Source organism: Anolis sagrei, chromosome 1 (genome assembly GCF_037176765.1).
Source record: "Anolis sagrei isolate rAnoSag1 chromosome 1, rAnoSag1.mat, whole genome shotgun sequence".
Taxonomy (NCBI): Eukaryota; Metazoa; Chordata; class Lepidosauria; order Squamata; family Dactyloidae; genus Anolis; species Anolis sagrei.
Genome location: NC_090021.1, coordinates 122,331,029 through 122,349,090, shown reverse-complemented (window position 1 = coordinate 122,349,090; position 18,062 = coordinate 122,331,029). Strand labels below are relative to the sequence as shown.

The following is an 18,062-nucleotide window of genomic DNA, read 5'->3' as shown; positions in this document are numbered from 1 at the left end:
TGCATATGTGTGTGTGTATATATATATATAGAGAGAGAGAGAGAAAGGGAGGGAGCTGGTGTTACACTGAAAAAATGTACCTGTTCTGACTTACATACAAATTCAACTTAAGAACAAACCTACAGAACCTATCTTGCTCGTAACTTGGGGATTGCCTGTATATCAGAAAGAATGTAAGGTCAACAAGAAGAAACCATATTCTAATATATGACATTGCAAAAGAATAAGAGCACTCTTTATAATCCAAGGAATATGTATACCATTGTTCTTCACTTATTAAGCAACAATGTTATTATGTGTACAATTATGGGTGACAAAGCCACAATGAATTTGCTATTGCCAAGGAGTTCAGTGCATTGCTGTTTTTAATATCTCCATTTTGTCAGAGAAGTGCTGACAAAGGATCATCTGGAACAGTCATTGCACTTGCTGACTTCTGGCCTGGTTAAATCCTCAAAATTACCCGGCCCTGGAATGCAAAGAATGAGAACTCAAGAAACAGCAAATAATTCTCAGACTATTCAGTTCACTGTTCCGATCAAACCACCTTAGGGAGACTAGCCTGTTCAAAACTCTGGCTGAAGTAAAACAAAACAATCCATTCATGAAGTGCCATCACTACAAATACTCCCTCAGGATACACAGCATTGTCAGAAAACCAGGGACTCATATGCACCAGTAGTGGCTGTCCTGCCGCTCAACTTTCCTTGCTTTTGTTTTGAGAATAACTTCTCCCCAACCAAACAGGATTACCTGTCATTGTGAATATGCAGTTGGATAGTCAGGTTCCTTTCCATCTGCAATTAGTTCTGCTTCCTTGGCCTCCTAATCGGTTCCCACAGCTCTCCCCTCCAAAACCGTGTTCATTATTTTGCTTATATTCCTTTCACAAGAATTTTCCAGCAAAAGCCTTTGAATATGATCAGTTTTCAAGGACTTGCAAGAGCCCCTCCAGCCCCAGCCCTACTATGAAGAACCACAAAAGGACAACCCACACTTGTGAAAGAAAAATATATTCCAAATTTTCTCTCCAATCCTTCCTTGACCAAAATAGTTAAAGGCCACTCTAACTTTTCTCCTATTGTCTTCAGTCACTTTGCATTTTCTAGCACTCACCATGTGATTTAAATTTGGAATACTTTCCACAGAGATTAGTCCTCCAACACCACCTTCCTATCTCCTTACTGGTAACTCCATCACTCTTCTAAAATCACATCCAATATTTTTATATATAGATGGCCACTGTGATAGCTCCTCTTTTCATCTTGATTGGGTTAATCCAACAAGCTTCTCTGTGTTTTCCTTTCTGTCATACACTTGGTGACCTCATAAATCTTAACACAACAGACACTTCATTTCAAAGCTTAAGAACAGTTCTTAAGTTTCTTGGTTAATTAGTAAATGTAAAGGTTTCCCCTTGACATTAAGTCTAGTTGTGTCCGACTCTTGGGGTGTGTGTGTGTGTGCTCATCTCCATTTCTAAGCCGAAGAGTCGGCGTTGTCTGTAGACACCTCCAAGGCTATGTGGTCAGCATGACTGCATGGAGCACCGTTACCTTCCTGTCTGAATGGTACCTACAGGTCTACTCTCATTTGCATCCTTGCTCCTCGGATTTGAACCACTTTCCTTTCATTCATCAAGTTTAACCTACTGCGCCACCGGGGCATCCCCTCTTAGTTAATTACATAACTGTATATATATGACACAAATGAATAGGGACACACTGTGACGCTTTAACAATGTACATCAAAATTATGGCCATTCCCACAATGCAATAGAAGGCGGGGTAAAACAGAAATACAGTAGACTCTAGTTAACTAGAACACAACTAACTGGTCAGAAAATTGAAGAAATAATGCAGACATAATTCATTAAGTTGTTTCCAGTATACAGTAATACTGCGTGATTAAGTTAAGTGTGTCTTTATTTGTCTTATTTTTAATTACTGAATTTTCAATATTAATATCAAGTCATGTGGGGTATAAGATTAGACTATAATAGACTAAAGGCTTCTAGATTATCTTCAGGTAGACACCCGGCACAAACATGACTTTTTGGGAGTGATGTGTATGTTGGGGGGGGGGGGTCATATAGCCCCCCCCCAAATAATGGCACTCTACTGCATCAAAAACTCAGTTTTCAAACAAATGCAAAATGTTTACTCATTATTGACAAAATAATGCACCTTCTCTAGGCATACATCAATTAAAAAAACCCCAGAACTTACTGTATATTTATTCATTTATTTATTACATTTCTATACCGCTTTTCTCACCCCTGAGGGGACTCAAAGAGGTTTACAACGTAATAATGGTAAAATTCAATGCCTCACCTATATATAAAATGCATCACATATCTAAAACAGCAAATAACTGTGGATTACAACCATTAAAACTATAAAACAATGGACATAGACATAAAACCTTAGACATTGCACCAATCCCGAGGTTGTCCTTTAACTTCTTTATTATTGCTATCACTCACTAAATGCTTGCTTGAATAGTAAAGTTTTAAGTTATTATCTAAACGCCAGGAGGGAAGCGGCTGATCTAATTTCGCTGGGGAGGGAGTTCCACAGCTGAGTGGCCATGACTGAAAAGGCCCTGTCTCTCATTCCCACCAAACGCACCTGCGAGGGTGGAGTTCCCATCAATCGCGCCTGCAAGCAGGACCTCCCTAGCTGGTCTTAGTGCTGTAATTGGCTCGTAAAGGGAGATGTGTTCAGACAGGAAAGCTGGCCTAGAACTGTGTAAGGCTTTATAGGCTAAATCCAGTACTTTGAATTGTGCTCGGTAGCAAATTAGCTGCCAGTGGAGCTGACGGCACAGAGGGGCTGTATGCTCCCTGTACATTCTTCCAGTAAGAAACCTGGTTTCCACCCACTGGACAACCTGAAGCTTCCAAATAGTCATCAGAAGCAACTTGTAGATCACTGATCTATTCTTTCATCTATAAGCATTTTGTTTGCATTTATGCAGGTAAAAAAGAGATTTCTGAGCCATTCTCCTATTATAAAAGATTGTATGCAAAATATCAACATAATATCAGATTTATTTTCCCTACTATTCAAGGGAAATGACTGGATTTCCTCCCCCACACCCTCTTTTGGTCAGACATTATACAAAGTTAAAAATAAATTCAGACACAAAACAAACTACTAACAACGTCTGAAACAAAAGACTACTGATGGTAACAATCCAGGCCCTATTCTCTTTTATCTCAAATCTTCCTTTCATTTTGCCACCCTTTGTGACTGTCTGTGTGCTTAAAAGAGTGTTTGTTAGGAACAAATGCAGCGAGACAAAGATCAACTCCCTCCTCTGTAGCTGTGTAGTTAGGCAATATTCTTACAATCCACAAAGGCTTATGTCATGCAGACTTATTCAATTCTAATGTTGGACTCCTGATCCTAGGTAATGAAACAACTAAGAAAATAGCCCTTAATTTACAAATACACAACTTGTACACACAATTATGTGGGCTAAATCCTGCTAAACTCAATAGGACATGCTGCTAAGTGCCCAAGTACAAGGGTGTGACTCTTGTCTGTCACGAATACAATATGACCTTTTGTGGCAAGAACTGCTATTGAACAAAAGCCGTGGTGTTACAGAACATAAAGATTTTAACAATCATTTTGTGAGACATGTTGTATTGAGGATATCTAAGTTTGGATTGAACCTGAAAATGCCTCCATGGCTCTCAGTGCAAGAAGCCTTTTACTGAAAGGATACAACTACTAACATAAAATAAAATAAAATATCAAGATTTGTTAAGGTGAATATAAAATTAAGTCTTGCGAGCAAGTAGTAGTAGTAGAGGAATACAGTTTTCAATTGTTTTCTTACATAGTTATTGGAAAGGTTTAAACTATATCAAAATGGGACACCATTTATTTTGCCAATGCATATAACACTATATAATGAAATTTGGAAAAACTGTTCCTGGTTTGAAAGTGTTGTTCCTATTTAATTGTGGCTACTAATTTAAAATCTATTTATTATTTATTGACTGTATTTATATACTGCCTTTCTCCTCCCCTGGGGTGACTCAAGGAGGTTTACAACATATTTATCGCAAAAATTCAATGCCAACATACAATATGCAAAGAAATCATAATAACTAATTACTACATATAACTATGAACTTAAAATCAATTAAAACCATTAAACATAAGACGTACATACAATTTAAACATTCAGATAAGCATAACATTATCCTAGTATAGTAAAAAAATAGTTGTTATACTCCAGAAACTTTGTTTTTGTGGCTGCCACAAACTATGTTGAATTGGCTGAGACTCAATCAGGTATTAATTGAAAATTGATAGCAAAATGTGCTGTAGGATATACTCAAAAAAACCCAAAGTTTTTGCATTTTAATAGACATTTTCCATGTTTTTATGATAAAACCAGTTAGGAAATGACATTTATAAGCTAGGAACAAAAATTGTGTTACATAGTGTAATGAGACTTTACTATCTATGGATTCTGGCATCCACAGGAGGTCCTCAAACTAAACCTCAGTTGATATTAAAGGACCACTGTATACATAATGAAGGAAGATAAAGGTCTTTTTCATTTGGAAAATTGGATACGGGAATTCTCAAAGATTTCATATCATATCCGAGGGACAAGGAATAAATCCCCTTTGAACCTCATAAAATGTTTCTCTATTTATGATCTACTCTTCTTCACAGTCTAAACTATCTACGTATATAGCTTAAACTAAAACACAATGGATATAATCCCAGAGGATGCATTTGCTCAAGATCCCTCTATCTCAGTGGTTCTCAACCTGTGAGTCCCCAGGTGTTTTGGTCTTCAACTCCCTGAAATCCTAACTGGCTGTGATTTCTGGGAGTTGTAGGCCAAAACACCTGGGGACTCACAGGTTGAGAACCACTGCTCTATCTTTTTTTTAGGTTACCCTTTTCTGACCTACTCCCATCAACACAGTGCATATATCTGGAAGTATTCTTAAATGTATGATCTTCTACTCCCACCATTTTTAGATTAATTTAATAAAATAAATCACAGACCACTGATTTTACATTCATTTACTATTTACAACAACAAGGTTTCCATAACTGAAATAAACAAATACACAGAGCCTTTACACTAGAGCTTCTCTCACACTGAGGTTTACCTCACACTCCTCAGGATGACACTAGCTTTTGCCCACTAACTCAAACAGGCTTCAGCCTACTAATTCTTTCAGTGCTTGACTCATACTTTTGTAATCAAAAATACCTAGTTAATATTTGATATTTCTGACAATTAATGCATTTATTCTTGGACTACATTAATAAATCATTGCAGTGTAAATTAAGAGTGGTTATTATTCAGCTTGATAACTAAATTGTATCCATTATACCTTTCCTCACAAGCTGCAAACTTTCCAATAGAAAGTTTGGGCCATGTAATGGTCCCCAAATAAAGAGAAATCATAAGAGCTGCAGTCCAACAACATCTGGAGAGTTACATGATTCCCACCTCTGTCTTAAACTGGATGTTTTGGGCGGGATATGGAAGATGTCTCAAAATATGTGAGAAACAGAGATTTACTGAATGCCAAAAAGGCCCAAAGCCAAGCAATGTTTTGAGTGTTATATGTGGATCATAATAAATCCATTAATATTTACCACACCCAGACCGTCCAGCTACACAATATCCTTCTCTGAATGTCAGTAGCTCAAAAAGTATCCAAAAAGTTTATGCTGATCATGCATATATTCCTCTCCAAGGGCTCATCCCAGTACATATACTCCAATTACATAAACAGGAATTTGTATAACCGGGGCTAATGGGCGATTGAATGCTATAGCTTACTTTTTTGAAAATCGCTCTCTTGTCCAACAAGAAAAGAACGACTTATTTATTTAAGTAAGCTTCTGCCTACAGTACACTATTCCTTTAGATTGTGGAAGAACAGAAACAAATGGAAAAATCGTTTTAAACAAAGCTTCAGAATTACAAGCAAGTGCCAGTGAATTAAATGACTAAACAAATTCAAATGCTATCTATAAGCAGGCTGCTATCCCCATGAATTCATGAACACAGATAATTCATCTAATATAAAATATTATCAAAGTCATATAGAAATACTGATGTGTGCTAATAAATGAGAAAAAACTGACAAGCAGTTTTGTTAAAACACCAATGCTCTAGTGCAATGCTTTTTTGTACTACCATCAGGAGGAGGTGGTGGTGGAGGGAATCCAATAGTGTCCATTCTACGTTGCTTTCTTCTCAACTCCTAGCAAATGATTCTGCAAAACAATATAGGCGTGTGTTAATCACTTGTTTTAACTACCGTTTTAATTTTTTTTAAAATATTTTAAATATGATGATGACACCGTATGGTGCTTTTGTGAGGCCGCCCTGCGTCCCCCCTCGGTGGTGGGGTATAAATATAGGAAATAAATAAATAAATATTGCAAAACAGTTAAACATGCTTCAAAATATTTAATAACTATCACATTCACAATTTAAAAGCAACACAATTGGCTTTTTGGGGGAAGAAATATTTGAAGTTATTTAACAAATAAATGCCCAGACACGTTTTCTAATGTTGCTTCTAATCACCTAATCTGGTTGTTATGAAGGAATTGTACGGCTGTGGTAGAGAATATGCTTTTTATGCAGAAAGCTGCAGAATCAATACTAACTTCTTTAATCAAAATGAAGGATCATGGCCTGTGATTCTGAAAAGTCAATTCTTTATTTGCCCAAGACCTTTGGAAGGCATCAAGTTAGATAGTGCCGTTTTCTTCAAATTTAAAAAAATCCTAGAATTTTTAGTACAAAAATTGATCCCAAAAAACCTGGGTCGACTTGTTCGTGGGTCAATAGGAGCATTATACTTTAGCTCTTGATAAAAAAAAAAGAAGAAGCCATCCCTTTCTCTAACCAAAGTGGACAGCCTAGGGCAGTGGTTCTCAACTTTCCTAGTGCCGTAATCCCTTAATACAGTTCCTCATGTTGTGGTGACCCACAACCATAAAATTATTTTCATTGCTACTTCATAATTTCACCCCATTTTCTGCCCCTGTGATAATTGAATTTTGAAAAATGTTGGCTTGTTGTAGAAATTAGGTTTGTTAGACACCTTTGTCCCATGATACCTCTTCCAGGAGTTCATTTCATTTCCAAGACATTGATTTCTCTCACTTCCTGTTGTCTCACCCCCGTTCTTAAATAGGTGCCATTTATAAGTCAGATGTTTGTAAATTGGGGACTGCCTACATATGGAATATTTCAGAATTGGGTAAGGTGGACTAGTTCAGGAATGTTGCATTAAATGTGCATCTAAATACAAATTCACGATACCAAATAAACATGGAGCACACCACAACCTCATAAGTTCAATTCCCTAAAGGAGGAGGAGGGAAAGAAGGATCTGCTACACACTTGTTAGACATTAGGTAGTATAAAAAAAGTATGAAAGATTGTAAGGAGTCACCATGCCTGAAGCGCTTACATCTAGTGGCTATATAAATCTGACCTCCCTCTGTAACTGCCTTCTCTATTCTTCTTGAGTTCTCCTTCTGCTTTTTCCAGTTTGTAAACATGAGTGCAAAGCTTGTGTCTTATCTTAATTTAATTTAGACAGGCAGCAGTATAGGGTATTGAATATTTATGGCCATAAGCTGCACTGAGACAAAATGCTTTGCTGAAACACAGAATAAACATTTAAGTACCAATATGCTGGGGTCCAGGTTTTCCTGCAGGTAAAACAACATAATGCAACTAGTAGCATTCCAACTATGTGAAAGTATTATACCAGGTCAGACCATGGTCTATTTAGCTCAGACCTATCTATAGGTATTGGCAACAGCTCTGCAGGGTTTTAGACAGAGATCTTTCCCTGTAAAGAGATCCAGTAGAAAAAATAGGATCTTTCTGAAAAAGGTCCCAATTTAGTCCTTGGTACGTCTCTGTGGGCCCTTTCACACAGCCCTATATTCCAGAATATCAAGGCAGAAAATCGCACAATATCTGTGTTGAACTGGGTTATCTGAGTCCACACTGCCATATATTCTAGTTCAAAGCAGATAATGTGGGATTTTCAGCCTTGATATTCTGGGTTATATGGCTGTGTGGAAGGGCCCACAGAGCAGTACCAAGGACTAAATTGGGACCTTTTTCAGAAAGATCCTATTTTTTCTACTTGTTAGATGCAAGCAATCAACAACATGCCCTCCATAGTTCCAGTTTGGTAGGGATAGTCCCAATTAATCCTCTACTACCCCACTTTTTCAGTTGCTTTTAAAAGTCCCCAATTTCTCTCTCTTCCTCTCATTTTCCCCACTATTTCCTCAACTTATTTTACTTGGGCAAACTAAGTAAAAGTGCAAAAGAAGTTCACCCTCAATTAACTTGGTTGGGAGAAGAAAGTGAAAGAGGGAGCCTTGTCCAATCTAATTGGCTCAAGGGAAAGCCTCTCCTAGCTTGTGTGCAATCCTTCATGAATAACTTTGGCCATCTCAATCACACTCTGTTATTGCTTGGACACATATTTCCGTTTCACCTGTGATACACTGGAGTGGGTGTAGGGTGAACTTCACAAAACCACCTCTGAATATTCTTTGCCTATGAAAACTCTGAGAAATCCATTGGCTCAGCATTAAGTCAATAGACAACTTGAAGGTTCATATATACACACATGTAGCAGCTATCAAGGGGCTGCAGTGGTGCAGCGGGTTAAACCGCTAAGCTGCAGAACTTGCTGACTGAAAGGCCGTTGGTTCAAATCAGCGAAACAGGGTGAGCTCCCTTTGTTACCCATAGCTTCTGCCAACCTAGCAGTTCAAAAACATGCAAATGTGAGTAGATCAATAGGTACCGCTTCAGTGGGAAGGTAACGGCGTTCAGGCAGTCATGCTGGCCACATGACCTAAGAGGTATCTACAGACAATGTCAGCTCTTCGGCTAAGAAATAGAGATGAGCACCATGCCCCGGTTTCAGACGCATCTAGACTTAATGTCAAGGGGAAACCTTTACCTTAAAGAAGCTATCTCCAGAGCATGAATAATAAAAATCTAGCTGCTGCCGCCACATATGGAGTGACAGGGCTTAGATTCTCCCATCCCAAAACTGCACAACAATAAGCCTGATTTGAAACTGATCTCTGACGCAAGCCATGCTGAACTTGTTCAAGCATTGAAGTTGTTCAAGCTGCCTAATCATTTGCATTGGAATGGGATGTCGCTGACAGTAACAGGTTGCCATACGCTTCTGCCTAGATACAAATGTCATTATCCACATATTTCTGAATATTTCAGGATACTTAATTACCAGCCACCTACTAACCTGCAGTTACCAAGAACAGCAGTGCACAAAACTGAATGGGATGTTGTTAAACCTTTCTCTAATCCTGTATCTGGGCTAATCCTGCCGTGAAGGGAAAGACTGCGGCAGTCCTATTATGACTTCAGGAGGTACAGGGCAAGCACAGGGGAGCCCTGCTTCAAATTAAATCTCAAAAGTGAACAGAAACTAAGATCAACAGAGGATAGGGGAGTAAAAACGTCAGGAAACATGACAACTAACTTTTTTCTCCTTGCAAAACAGTCACCTCTGAACAGTGCAACAACCTCCTCTTCTCTCATAGAAACACACAGCAAAAGTACCATCCTCTTACCTTAAGTCTTGAAGTGTGCTTGTTTTCTCTTCCCATGCTCTTTCACAGTTGACTACTTTTGAGCACTGCAGCTCACTGACCAAGAGTTTTCAATTATGAGCAAAATAACTGGGCATATCTCCAACACTGCTTTCCAAATTCCTTATGTGGAGAAGACCAGAGCATGCAAAATCTCTTTAGTACAGTATTCATAGCCCTTGTTACTACCCTGCCAAACAGCTCTTACTGACTCCAGAGTACGGTTGTGCAAAGAATCTCACATTTGTGATTATTATGCAAGAAAGCAGCAGAACCTCCCTTCAACAGAAGCCAAGTCATATGCTAAAGCCATGGAACAGCCCACAAATATCCTTTCCATGTAGGAAAAAGTATGCCCAGCTCATACATGTCTAACAAACATACAGAAAAGAATGTTACTTATATATCTTCTTTCTCCCAAAATGGGGGCCAATGTAGCTAACAATTTGAGTTAAGACCAAGTAATGGACAGTACAAAAGTGACTACAAATTGATACTATTCCCTCCACATTTGCAGTTTTGACATTTGCAGATTTGATAATATTCTCTCTAGCAATCTCTAGACCTTCCAATGTTACTTCAGTATAAATCAACCATATAATCATGGTGGAAAACCCAGACATTCCTAGGGAGGTGTTCTCTCCGCTACAAAAATAACAATTTATTTGTGCTTTTTGACTCTCATAGGGATCCTGTGTTCCTAATGCCAGCAAATGTGGAGAGTGGACTGTAAACAACCATATTAGAAACATTAATTTAACACAGTATTTTAAAAGCAGTTAAAATATAATACAAAAAATACAAATAAATATATGTGTTGTCAAAGGCTTTTATGGTCTGGGTTGTTGTGAGTTTTCCAGTCTGCATGGCCACGTTCCAGAAGCATTCTCTCCTGACATTTCGCCCACATCTATGGAAGGCATTCTCAGAGGCAGGAGCTCCCAGTGGTGCAATGGGTCAAACCCTTGTGCTGGCAGAACTGAAGACCAATAGGTCGCAGGTTCGAATCTGGGGAGAGTGTGGATGAGCTCCCTATTATCAGCTCCAGCTCCCTATGCGGGGGCATGAGAGAAGCCTCCTACCATAATATCTTGGTGTCCCCTGTGCAACGTCCTTGCAGATGGCCCCACCAGAAGCAACTTGCAGTTTCTCAAGACGCTCCTGACACGAAAAAATGAAATCCTCAGAGGTTGTGAGGTTTGTTGGAAACTAAGCAAGTGAGGTTTATATATCTGTGGAATGGGAGAGGGTGGGAGAGAGAACTCTTGTCTGTTTGAGGCAAGTGTGAATGTCGCAATTGGCCATGATGTTAATTTTAATACCCTCATTTGTAGTAACCAACTATATTTCCTACCATAGTGACATTAATAGCTGAAACCATTTTTTTAAATTATATACCTTATAAATTGGACAGATTGGAGAAAATAAAGAGCTAATAGTCCTGTATTTCAGAACACAGGAGTGTCCAATGGCCTCTCTGTAAAAACAGACAAAAGGTATTTTAACCATATTTAAGATACTCTTACTAATTCCATATTTTCAACAACAGCAAGAATGGAAAAGATGGGGGGGCTACTTTAAAGACCTTACTTTGCTGTTACTCCCCTTCACCCTATTTTTCTCTGGATTTTTACTGTATAAAACTTAAATATTGTCACAATTAACAATTGAACAATTATTCTCTCATTGTCTTCGGTACAGAGAAGCTGTACGTTGTTTACTCCAGAAGAATCGTATCTAGCAGAGCTGTCCGTACAGCCTCTTTAAATAAATATCATTAAATTCTAATTTATCAAGTCTATTCAGCAGTCTGTCTATAAAAGAATATTGTGGTTGTACGCTTCCTGCCAAATGACCAAGATGTTATTTATCATTTAAAGAAATATATTTCTGGTGGATTTTTTCCCCCGCCAAAGAAATATATCATTATTTTTTGAAAAAAATGTCTATATCCTCATCTTTCCCCATAACTGGTTTGGTTTTCTCACATATTTGTCTAAATGTACATTGATTTCAACATGGAAAGACAAAAGTACATAGTCAACCAGGTTTTATTTATTCATTCAAAATATCACAAAAGTAGGCCGATACTTGTCTACATATGCTGCAAAATCTTGTGGGGTGTGCATGTTCAAATGTTGCTCCATGGAGAAAAAAAATCATGTGCACAAAAAACTTGCATTAAAAAATATGTGTGTGTGAATGAAAATATGTATGTATGTACCTCAAGGACTCCTACATGGCTTGATAAATCCGGACGAAATTTGGTACACATAACTTTCATTATCCAAATGCTGGTGGGATTTAAACTAGAAAATCTACCCCTTCTGGGGCCAGGGCCCCAATCATGAAAATTAGGTCAGGTAGAAAGACCCCCAAATCTTGTGACAGGAAATCATCTCACGGGCTCCTGGTGCTCCCACAACATCTCAAATCTTGCATGCACTTGTGAGATAAGAAGTTTACCCTGAGACCCTGCTCCACGACCCAGTTGCAATCAGAGCCAAAGGAGAGCCCCTGTTCCTTCCTTTCTCTCCCCATGGTTGGAGTTTAAGAGGTCAACCAGGCTCTTCCCACAGGATCTGGAGGGGAACCCTACGGAGGCTTCTTGCCAGTGTTGAACTGGAAAGGGATGCTAGGCCCCGAGGGGACTGGGTGGATGTAAACAAGGAAAGCACATTGTGAAGGCAGGATGACGGCTCTGGGATGGGATGCTTCCTGAGGCTATTGGGCTGGCATGGAGACCTAGAAGAGACTCCGCAGCTGGTTGAAAGTGGGAAGGAGCCTGAGAAGGAGAGAGGAGTCACTTCCCTCTGTCAAGAGCTCTTAGCCTGCCCATTCCTTTTCTAGACCCAAGCCAGGCTTCCCTGAAGGAAGCCCCATCACATAAAACTTTCCAGGATTACAAGATGACACCCCCTTCCTCTCCCTCCCTTGCATGACAAGTTTGAGTTTTCCTTCCACTTTGAACTGTCTGTTGCCTTTTCTTTAGACCATGCCTTAAATAAGTAAGCAGAATCATCATGAGCCTTCTGGAAATCCCCTGAAGGCTTTTTCCAAAACATACTTGGAAAGGAATCTTTCTTTCACCAGCACTCATTTTTAATGATTTCTATTTTGAAGCCTAAATTTATCAATCTATGCATTTTAACATGTAAGGAGCAATAGATAAGGCAAGTTATCTGCTTCCCCTTTTTCTCTCTGTTTTCCTGTCCTGCGGACATGAAACTACAACCTGATATGAAATACATTTATTTCTTCAGCCTTCCTTGGATCTGGATGGGAATGAGAAATAGAGTTGGGTCACAATGAACTCCAAAACCCAGGATGTCCTCTCCCAGCAGTTTCATGTATTTCTTAAATATCATTGGGGACAAAACAGAGACATGATGGACCCCATGGGGCAATGGCTACAGGATTGAATAAAAATAGCCAGAACTACCTTCTCAGGTTGCCTCCCAAAAAGGACAGTAGCCTCTGTAACAACAACAATAAACTTTATTTATACCCACCTCATCTCCCAAAAAGGGACTCTGAGTGGCTTACAACCATGAAATAAAACACATTAGATAATATAAACAAAAATACATAACATATCAAATTAAGATAAAACAAAAATCAATGCAAAACACCAACCATCAATAAACAATTATTATGTCAAACATTCTGAACAACATTCAAAAATCGCAGTCATTGCTTTAGTAAAATATGGCTTTCTTTTTGCCATTCTGGTTGTATTTAACTAAGGTGCTTGCCCCTCATCTCTAAACAGATCATTCTGCAGTCCATATGGGCTACATGGCTTAAAGTTTTTGATTAATCTTCAAATGTGAATTTTGGCACCATTTAGTTTAAATGATTATGCTTTAGCAATGAAACTGGCAAGAAGCCATGCTTGTTAAGATTCCAAAATGTGAAATTGTGCTTCAACTAAACCTTTGGTTATGATCTGTCCTATTCTCCATTCATGCTAAGTGTTTCCTAATTAAACATGTCTACATATTTATGCTGAGTGTAATTTCTTCTGTATTCCCTATGCTCTCCATATGTCTTGCTATTAGTCTGCATACTAATCACATTTCAGCATTTCAGTTCTGCTTGTCAGCAGTGAAATGTTGAAGAACCTGCTACACATTTTTCCTTAAATGCTTATCTACACTTTCTTTTCCCAATAGTTAGCCACAATGGGGATTCCATGCCTCCCCCCATCTTTCCTACAAGTCATCATTTCCTATATGTCGTCTACATGGGCCAAATAAGTCATCGCAGGACTGAATGGACTCTTTGACATCCACTTGATGCATAGGATCCAGTTGTCTAAATGCAGCCTTGTCCAGCATTTTTTAAAAAAAAGTTGTGGGATGCTCTGGAGCAGTGGTTCTTCTCAACCTGTGGGTCCCCAGATGTTTTGGTCTTCAACTCCAAGAAATCCTGACAGCTGGTAAACTGGCTGGGATTTCTGGGAGTTGTAGGCCTAAACATCTGGGGACCCACAAGTTGAGAACCACTGGAGCTTTGCGCTGGTGTGAACAGTTGTGCTGCTTCATATTTGGAAGCAGCTGTAGATGTTGGGCAGCCTGAGAACAAGGATGGCATGTACTTTTTCCCTGTCATTCTACCATTTGCAGTGACCATAGGACACAAAACTGATAGCCAACAAACTAATTGGAGAAGGGAGGGACAGAGGAAGTGACTCCTCCTTTTTCCCTCCCGTCTTGGGTTACTTCATTTCAGCTAGTATTCACATAGAACACCTAATGATGATCACAGTGTTTTTTGTCTGGTGGTCACTGCTAAAGTCCAATCGAAAAAGGGAAGGGTGGTAGTCCAGCCCATGTAGTTCTGGTACAGCGTGACCCACTTGGCACCACACAGTGTGGACACCTACTGAGTGTCTGGTTGTGTGGAATTCAGCAGCATTTATATAGAGTACCCCACTCTGGGTCAACATTGCCATATCTGGCTGTAGATGGCATCATTTTCTATTTTAGTATTATAGTTATAAATAGCAAGGCCTGTGGCAATTCTCCCCTTTTAAACAGTCTTAACTTCTTAGAAGCCAGGTATGTATAGTATAGCATTTTGCACCACTTTCAGTTCCTTAACATTTGCTCTGTTGTATGTCCTTACCCTCTTTCTTTGTCATTATTTTAAGTCATAAGCCAGAAGCAGAGCTGCATCTTTATGATTATACAGACATTTTAGAGAACCGTGTGAATGGAAATAAAAATGCATTACTACTCTAAAAGCACCTTGGTTCTCCATATTCCCTGTGCCAAGTTTGAAAGTGCTGGTTTTAGCCTATAAAGCCCTAAACAGTTCTGGCCCAGCTTACCTGTCTGAACTTATCTCCCTCTATGACACATCTCGGAGGTTAAGATCAACCAAGGAGGCCCTACTCTCGGTCCCTCCCCCTTCGCAGGCACAACTGATTGGGATGTGAAACAGGGCCTTCTCAGTGGTGGCCCCTTGTCTATGGAACTTCTTCCCTGATTAAATCAGATCAGCCCCCTCTTGCCTGACCTTCAGGAAAAAAACTTAAAATGTGGCTTTGGGACCAAGCTTTTCACAAGTAATTGGAGCAGTCCAATAACTAACCACGAATTAATGTGATTGACAAATGGAACAACCTTGGACTATGATTTGGATGGCGTGATTTTAATTGATGTTTTAATCATTCATGTTTTAATTGTTTGGTTTTAATTATAATGGTTTATTTTTTGATATGTGTGTGTTTGGCATCAAATTGATGCCTGTTGTAAGGCTGCCTTGAGTTCCCCTTGGGGTGAGAAGGGTGGGGTATAAACGTGGCAAATAAATGAATGTGCTGGATTAAATGCAGAAGATAGCTTTTGCTTTTTCATGCAGACTTTAAAAACAGAACGTAACTACCTATACAGGGAAAAAAGGTTTAATTTCCTCCAGGAAAGTAAACAACTCATATACCTTTAAGCAAGAATTTCATTTCTAGATAAATAAATACCCTAACTATCCCATCCATATTTTAGTAAATAAAGTATATTTCAAAATACTCATCTTCAACCTGTGTCCTCCAGGTGTTTTGGACTTCCGCTCCCAGAATTCCTGACCACTGACCGAGCAAGGTAGGGCTTCTGGGAGGTGGAGTCCCAAACATCTGGAAGGTCATAGGTTGAAGAGGCCGGTTTTAAAACATAGTAAGTGGCCTGACACCAGCTACTTACTTCTCACTATGTTGATTCTAATGAATGTTTATAACGTAATTGTTTGACAGTCATAACTTTACTACAGTTCATCCTCATCTTTCAAACAAACACAAAATGAGAATTACTCCTTACTGGAAAACAGCTCGGATATATGTTTCACATTGCCATTTAGTATAATCCTATCAATTTTAAAGAACAGAAAGGATGGCAAGTTCTTAACCTTGAAAGTTATCATAAAATATTCAAGAAGTTTGTATGCCAAATCTAAGTTTTGTACAATATAATAATTTGCATCCCATTTTTTCCTCATTATAAGACTTCTATTCATTACTACATAAATAGAATGTTGTTGCTGTGGGTTAACAGCTTGCCCACACATGACATTTAGGTTTCCCCGTCCCTTAGAATAACTAATGCCTATGCACAAATTATGTATATCAAACTTTGTGCTGTTTTCCAAAGCATTTCATTGATACTATTAAGGATTAAATGTTGATTCTAATGTGCAGACGCTTTGTGCTCCAACATTTCAGTTTGACATTATTCTCATCTCGGAACAAAAGCTGATTTTTGGAGTCCCCAGGAAATTCTTTAAAGGAGATCAGGGTCATTTTCAAACAAGTGGCTTTTTTGGTGTTCTTTAAATCAGATTACAATCCAAAAATAGAAAAAACTTACTTAATTCAACAGAATGTTTTCCAGCATTAATTGAAGGGTTGACGTTGCAGCCCTATGTAAGGAAGGACAGGTTAAATGAACTGCATTTCATTGTCTTAAAAAGAAATGGGAGTGGCAGCAACAGGATCTCGTAGGCTTGATAAAGGACTGAAAAAAATTCATATTACCAAAAATTTAAACTTTTAGAAGTCTTATGGGTATTGTCTTTTTTCCCTCACAGACTTCACTAAGATTTTTTTCTTTATGTCAGAAGCAACTTAAGAAACTGCAAGTTGCTTATGGTGTGAGAGAATTGGTTGTCTGCAAGGACGTTGCCCAGGGCATGTCCAGATGTTTTACCATCCTATGGGAAGCTGCACTCATGTCCCTGCATGGGAAGCTGGAGCTGACAGATGGGAGCTCATCCCGCTCCCCGGATTCGAACTGCCAACCTGTCGGTCAGCAGACCTGCTGGCACAAGGGTTTAACCAATCATGCCACCAGGGGTTCCTTTCACTAAGGTTAAAATTTATCATTTACACTCTGTATTTCAAGAAATAGTTTTTACATTAAAATCCAGAGAGCATCTAGTATGCTACTTTTATATATTTATTTATTATTATTTATTTACAACCTTTATATGCCACACTTTTCACCCCAAAGGGGACTCAGAGCAGCTTACAAGTTATATGGGTATACAATATATTATATTATTACCACAGCACAATATTAGTATTATATATTGCTTTATTGTACTATGCCTCTATACTATTACATTTTTAGTAATATTACATGTAATATGAAATATAATATTATTAAATCATATTATTGTTAGTATTATATTGTATTACATTATAATATTATCAATATTAAATGTGTATACAATATATAATAGTATTAGCATAGCACAATATTAGTGTTATATATTACTTTATTGTACTATACCACTATACTATAATAGTATTAGTAATATTACATGTAATATGAGATATAAAATTATTATATTCTATTATTACTACTATTATATTGTATTACATTATAATATTATCAATATTATATGTGTACACAATATATTAGATTATTAGCATAGCACAATATTAGTATTATATATTACTATATTGTACTATACCACAATATTGTAATATTAGTAATATTACATGTAATATGAAATATAAAATTATTATATTGTATTATTATTATTATATTGTATTACATTATAATATTATCAATATTATATGTGTATACAATATATTATAGTATTAGCATAGCACAATATTAGTGCTATATATTACTTTACTGTACTATACCACTATACTATAATAATATTATTAGTAATATTACATGTAATATGTAATATAAAATTGTTATATTGTATTATTATTATATTGTATTACATTATAATATTATCAATATTATATATGTAAACAATATATTATTAGCATAGCACAATATTAATATGATATATTACTATATTGTACTGTACCGTGATACTGTAATAATATTATCAGTAATATTACATGTAATATAATATAGTGGTAGTGTAATAGGTTTTTTA

General features: G+C 37.7%; 1 protein-coding gene across 6 annotated transcripts in view; it reads right to left on the bottom strand.

Moving 5' to 3' along the window:
• Positions 1-18,062, bottom strand: part of ARHGEF10 (Rho guanine nucleotide exchange factor 10) — a 127,718-nt gene that overhangs the window by 95,370 nt on the left and 14,286 nt on the right. For 2 of the 6 annotated variants that reach the window (XM_060752706.2, XM_067468275.1), the window contains exon 2: positions 6,193-6,272. The exons of 3 other annotated variants lie outside the window; for them this stretch is intronic. In XM_060752706.2, the coding sequence (XP_060608689.2) occupies positions 6,193-6,235 (43 nt within the window). In that variant the 5' untranslated portion in view covers positions 6,236-6,272. Of the gene's footprint in view, positions 1-6,192; positions 6,273-9,647; positions 9,746-18,062 lie in introns of those variants that run through there. One more of the 6 variants, XM_060752705.2, reaches the window with a different exon arrangement.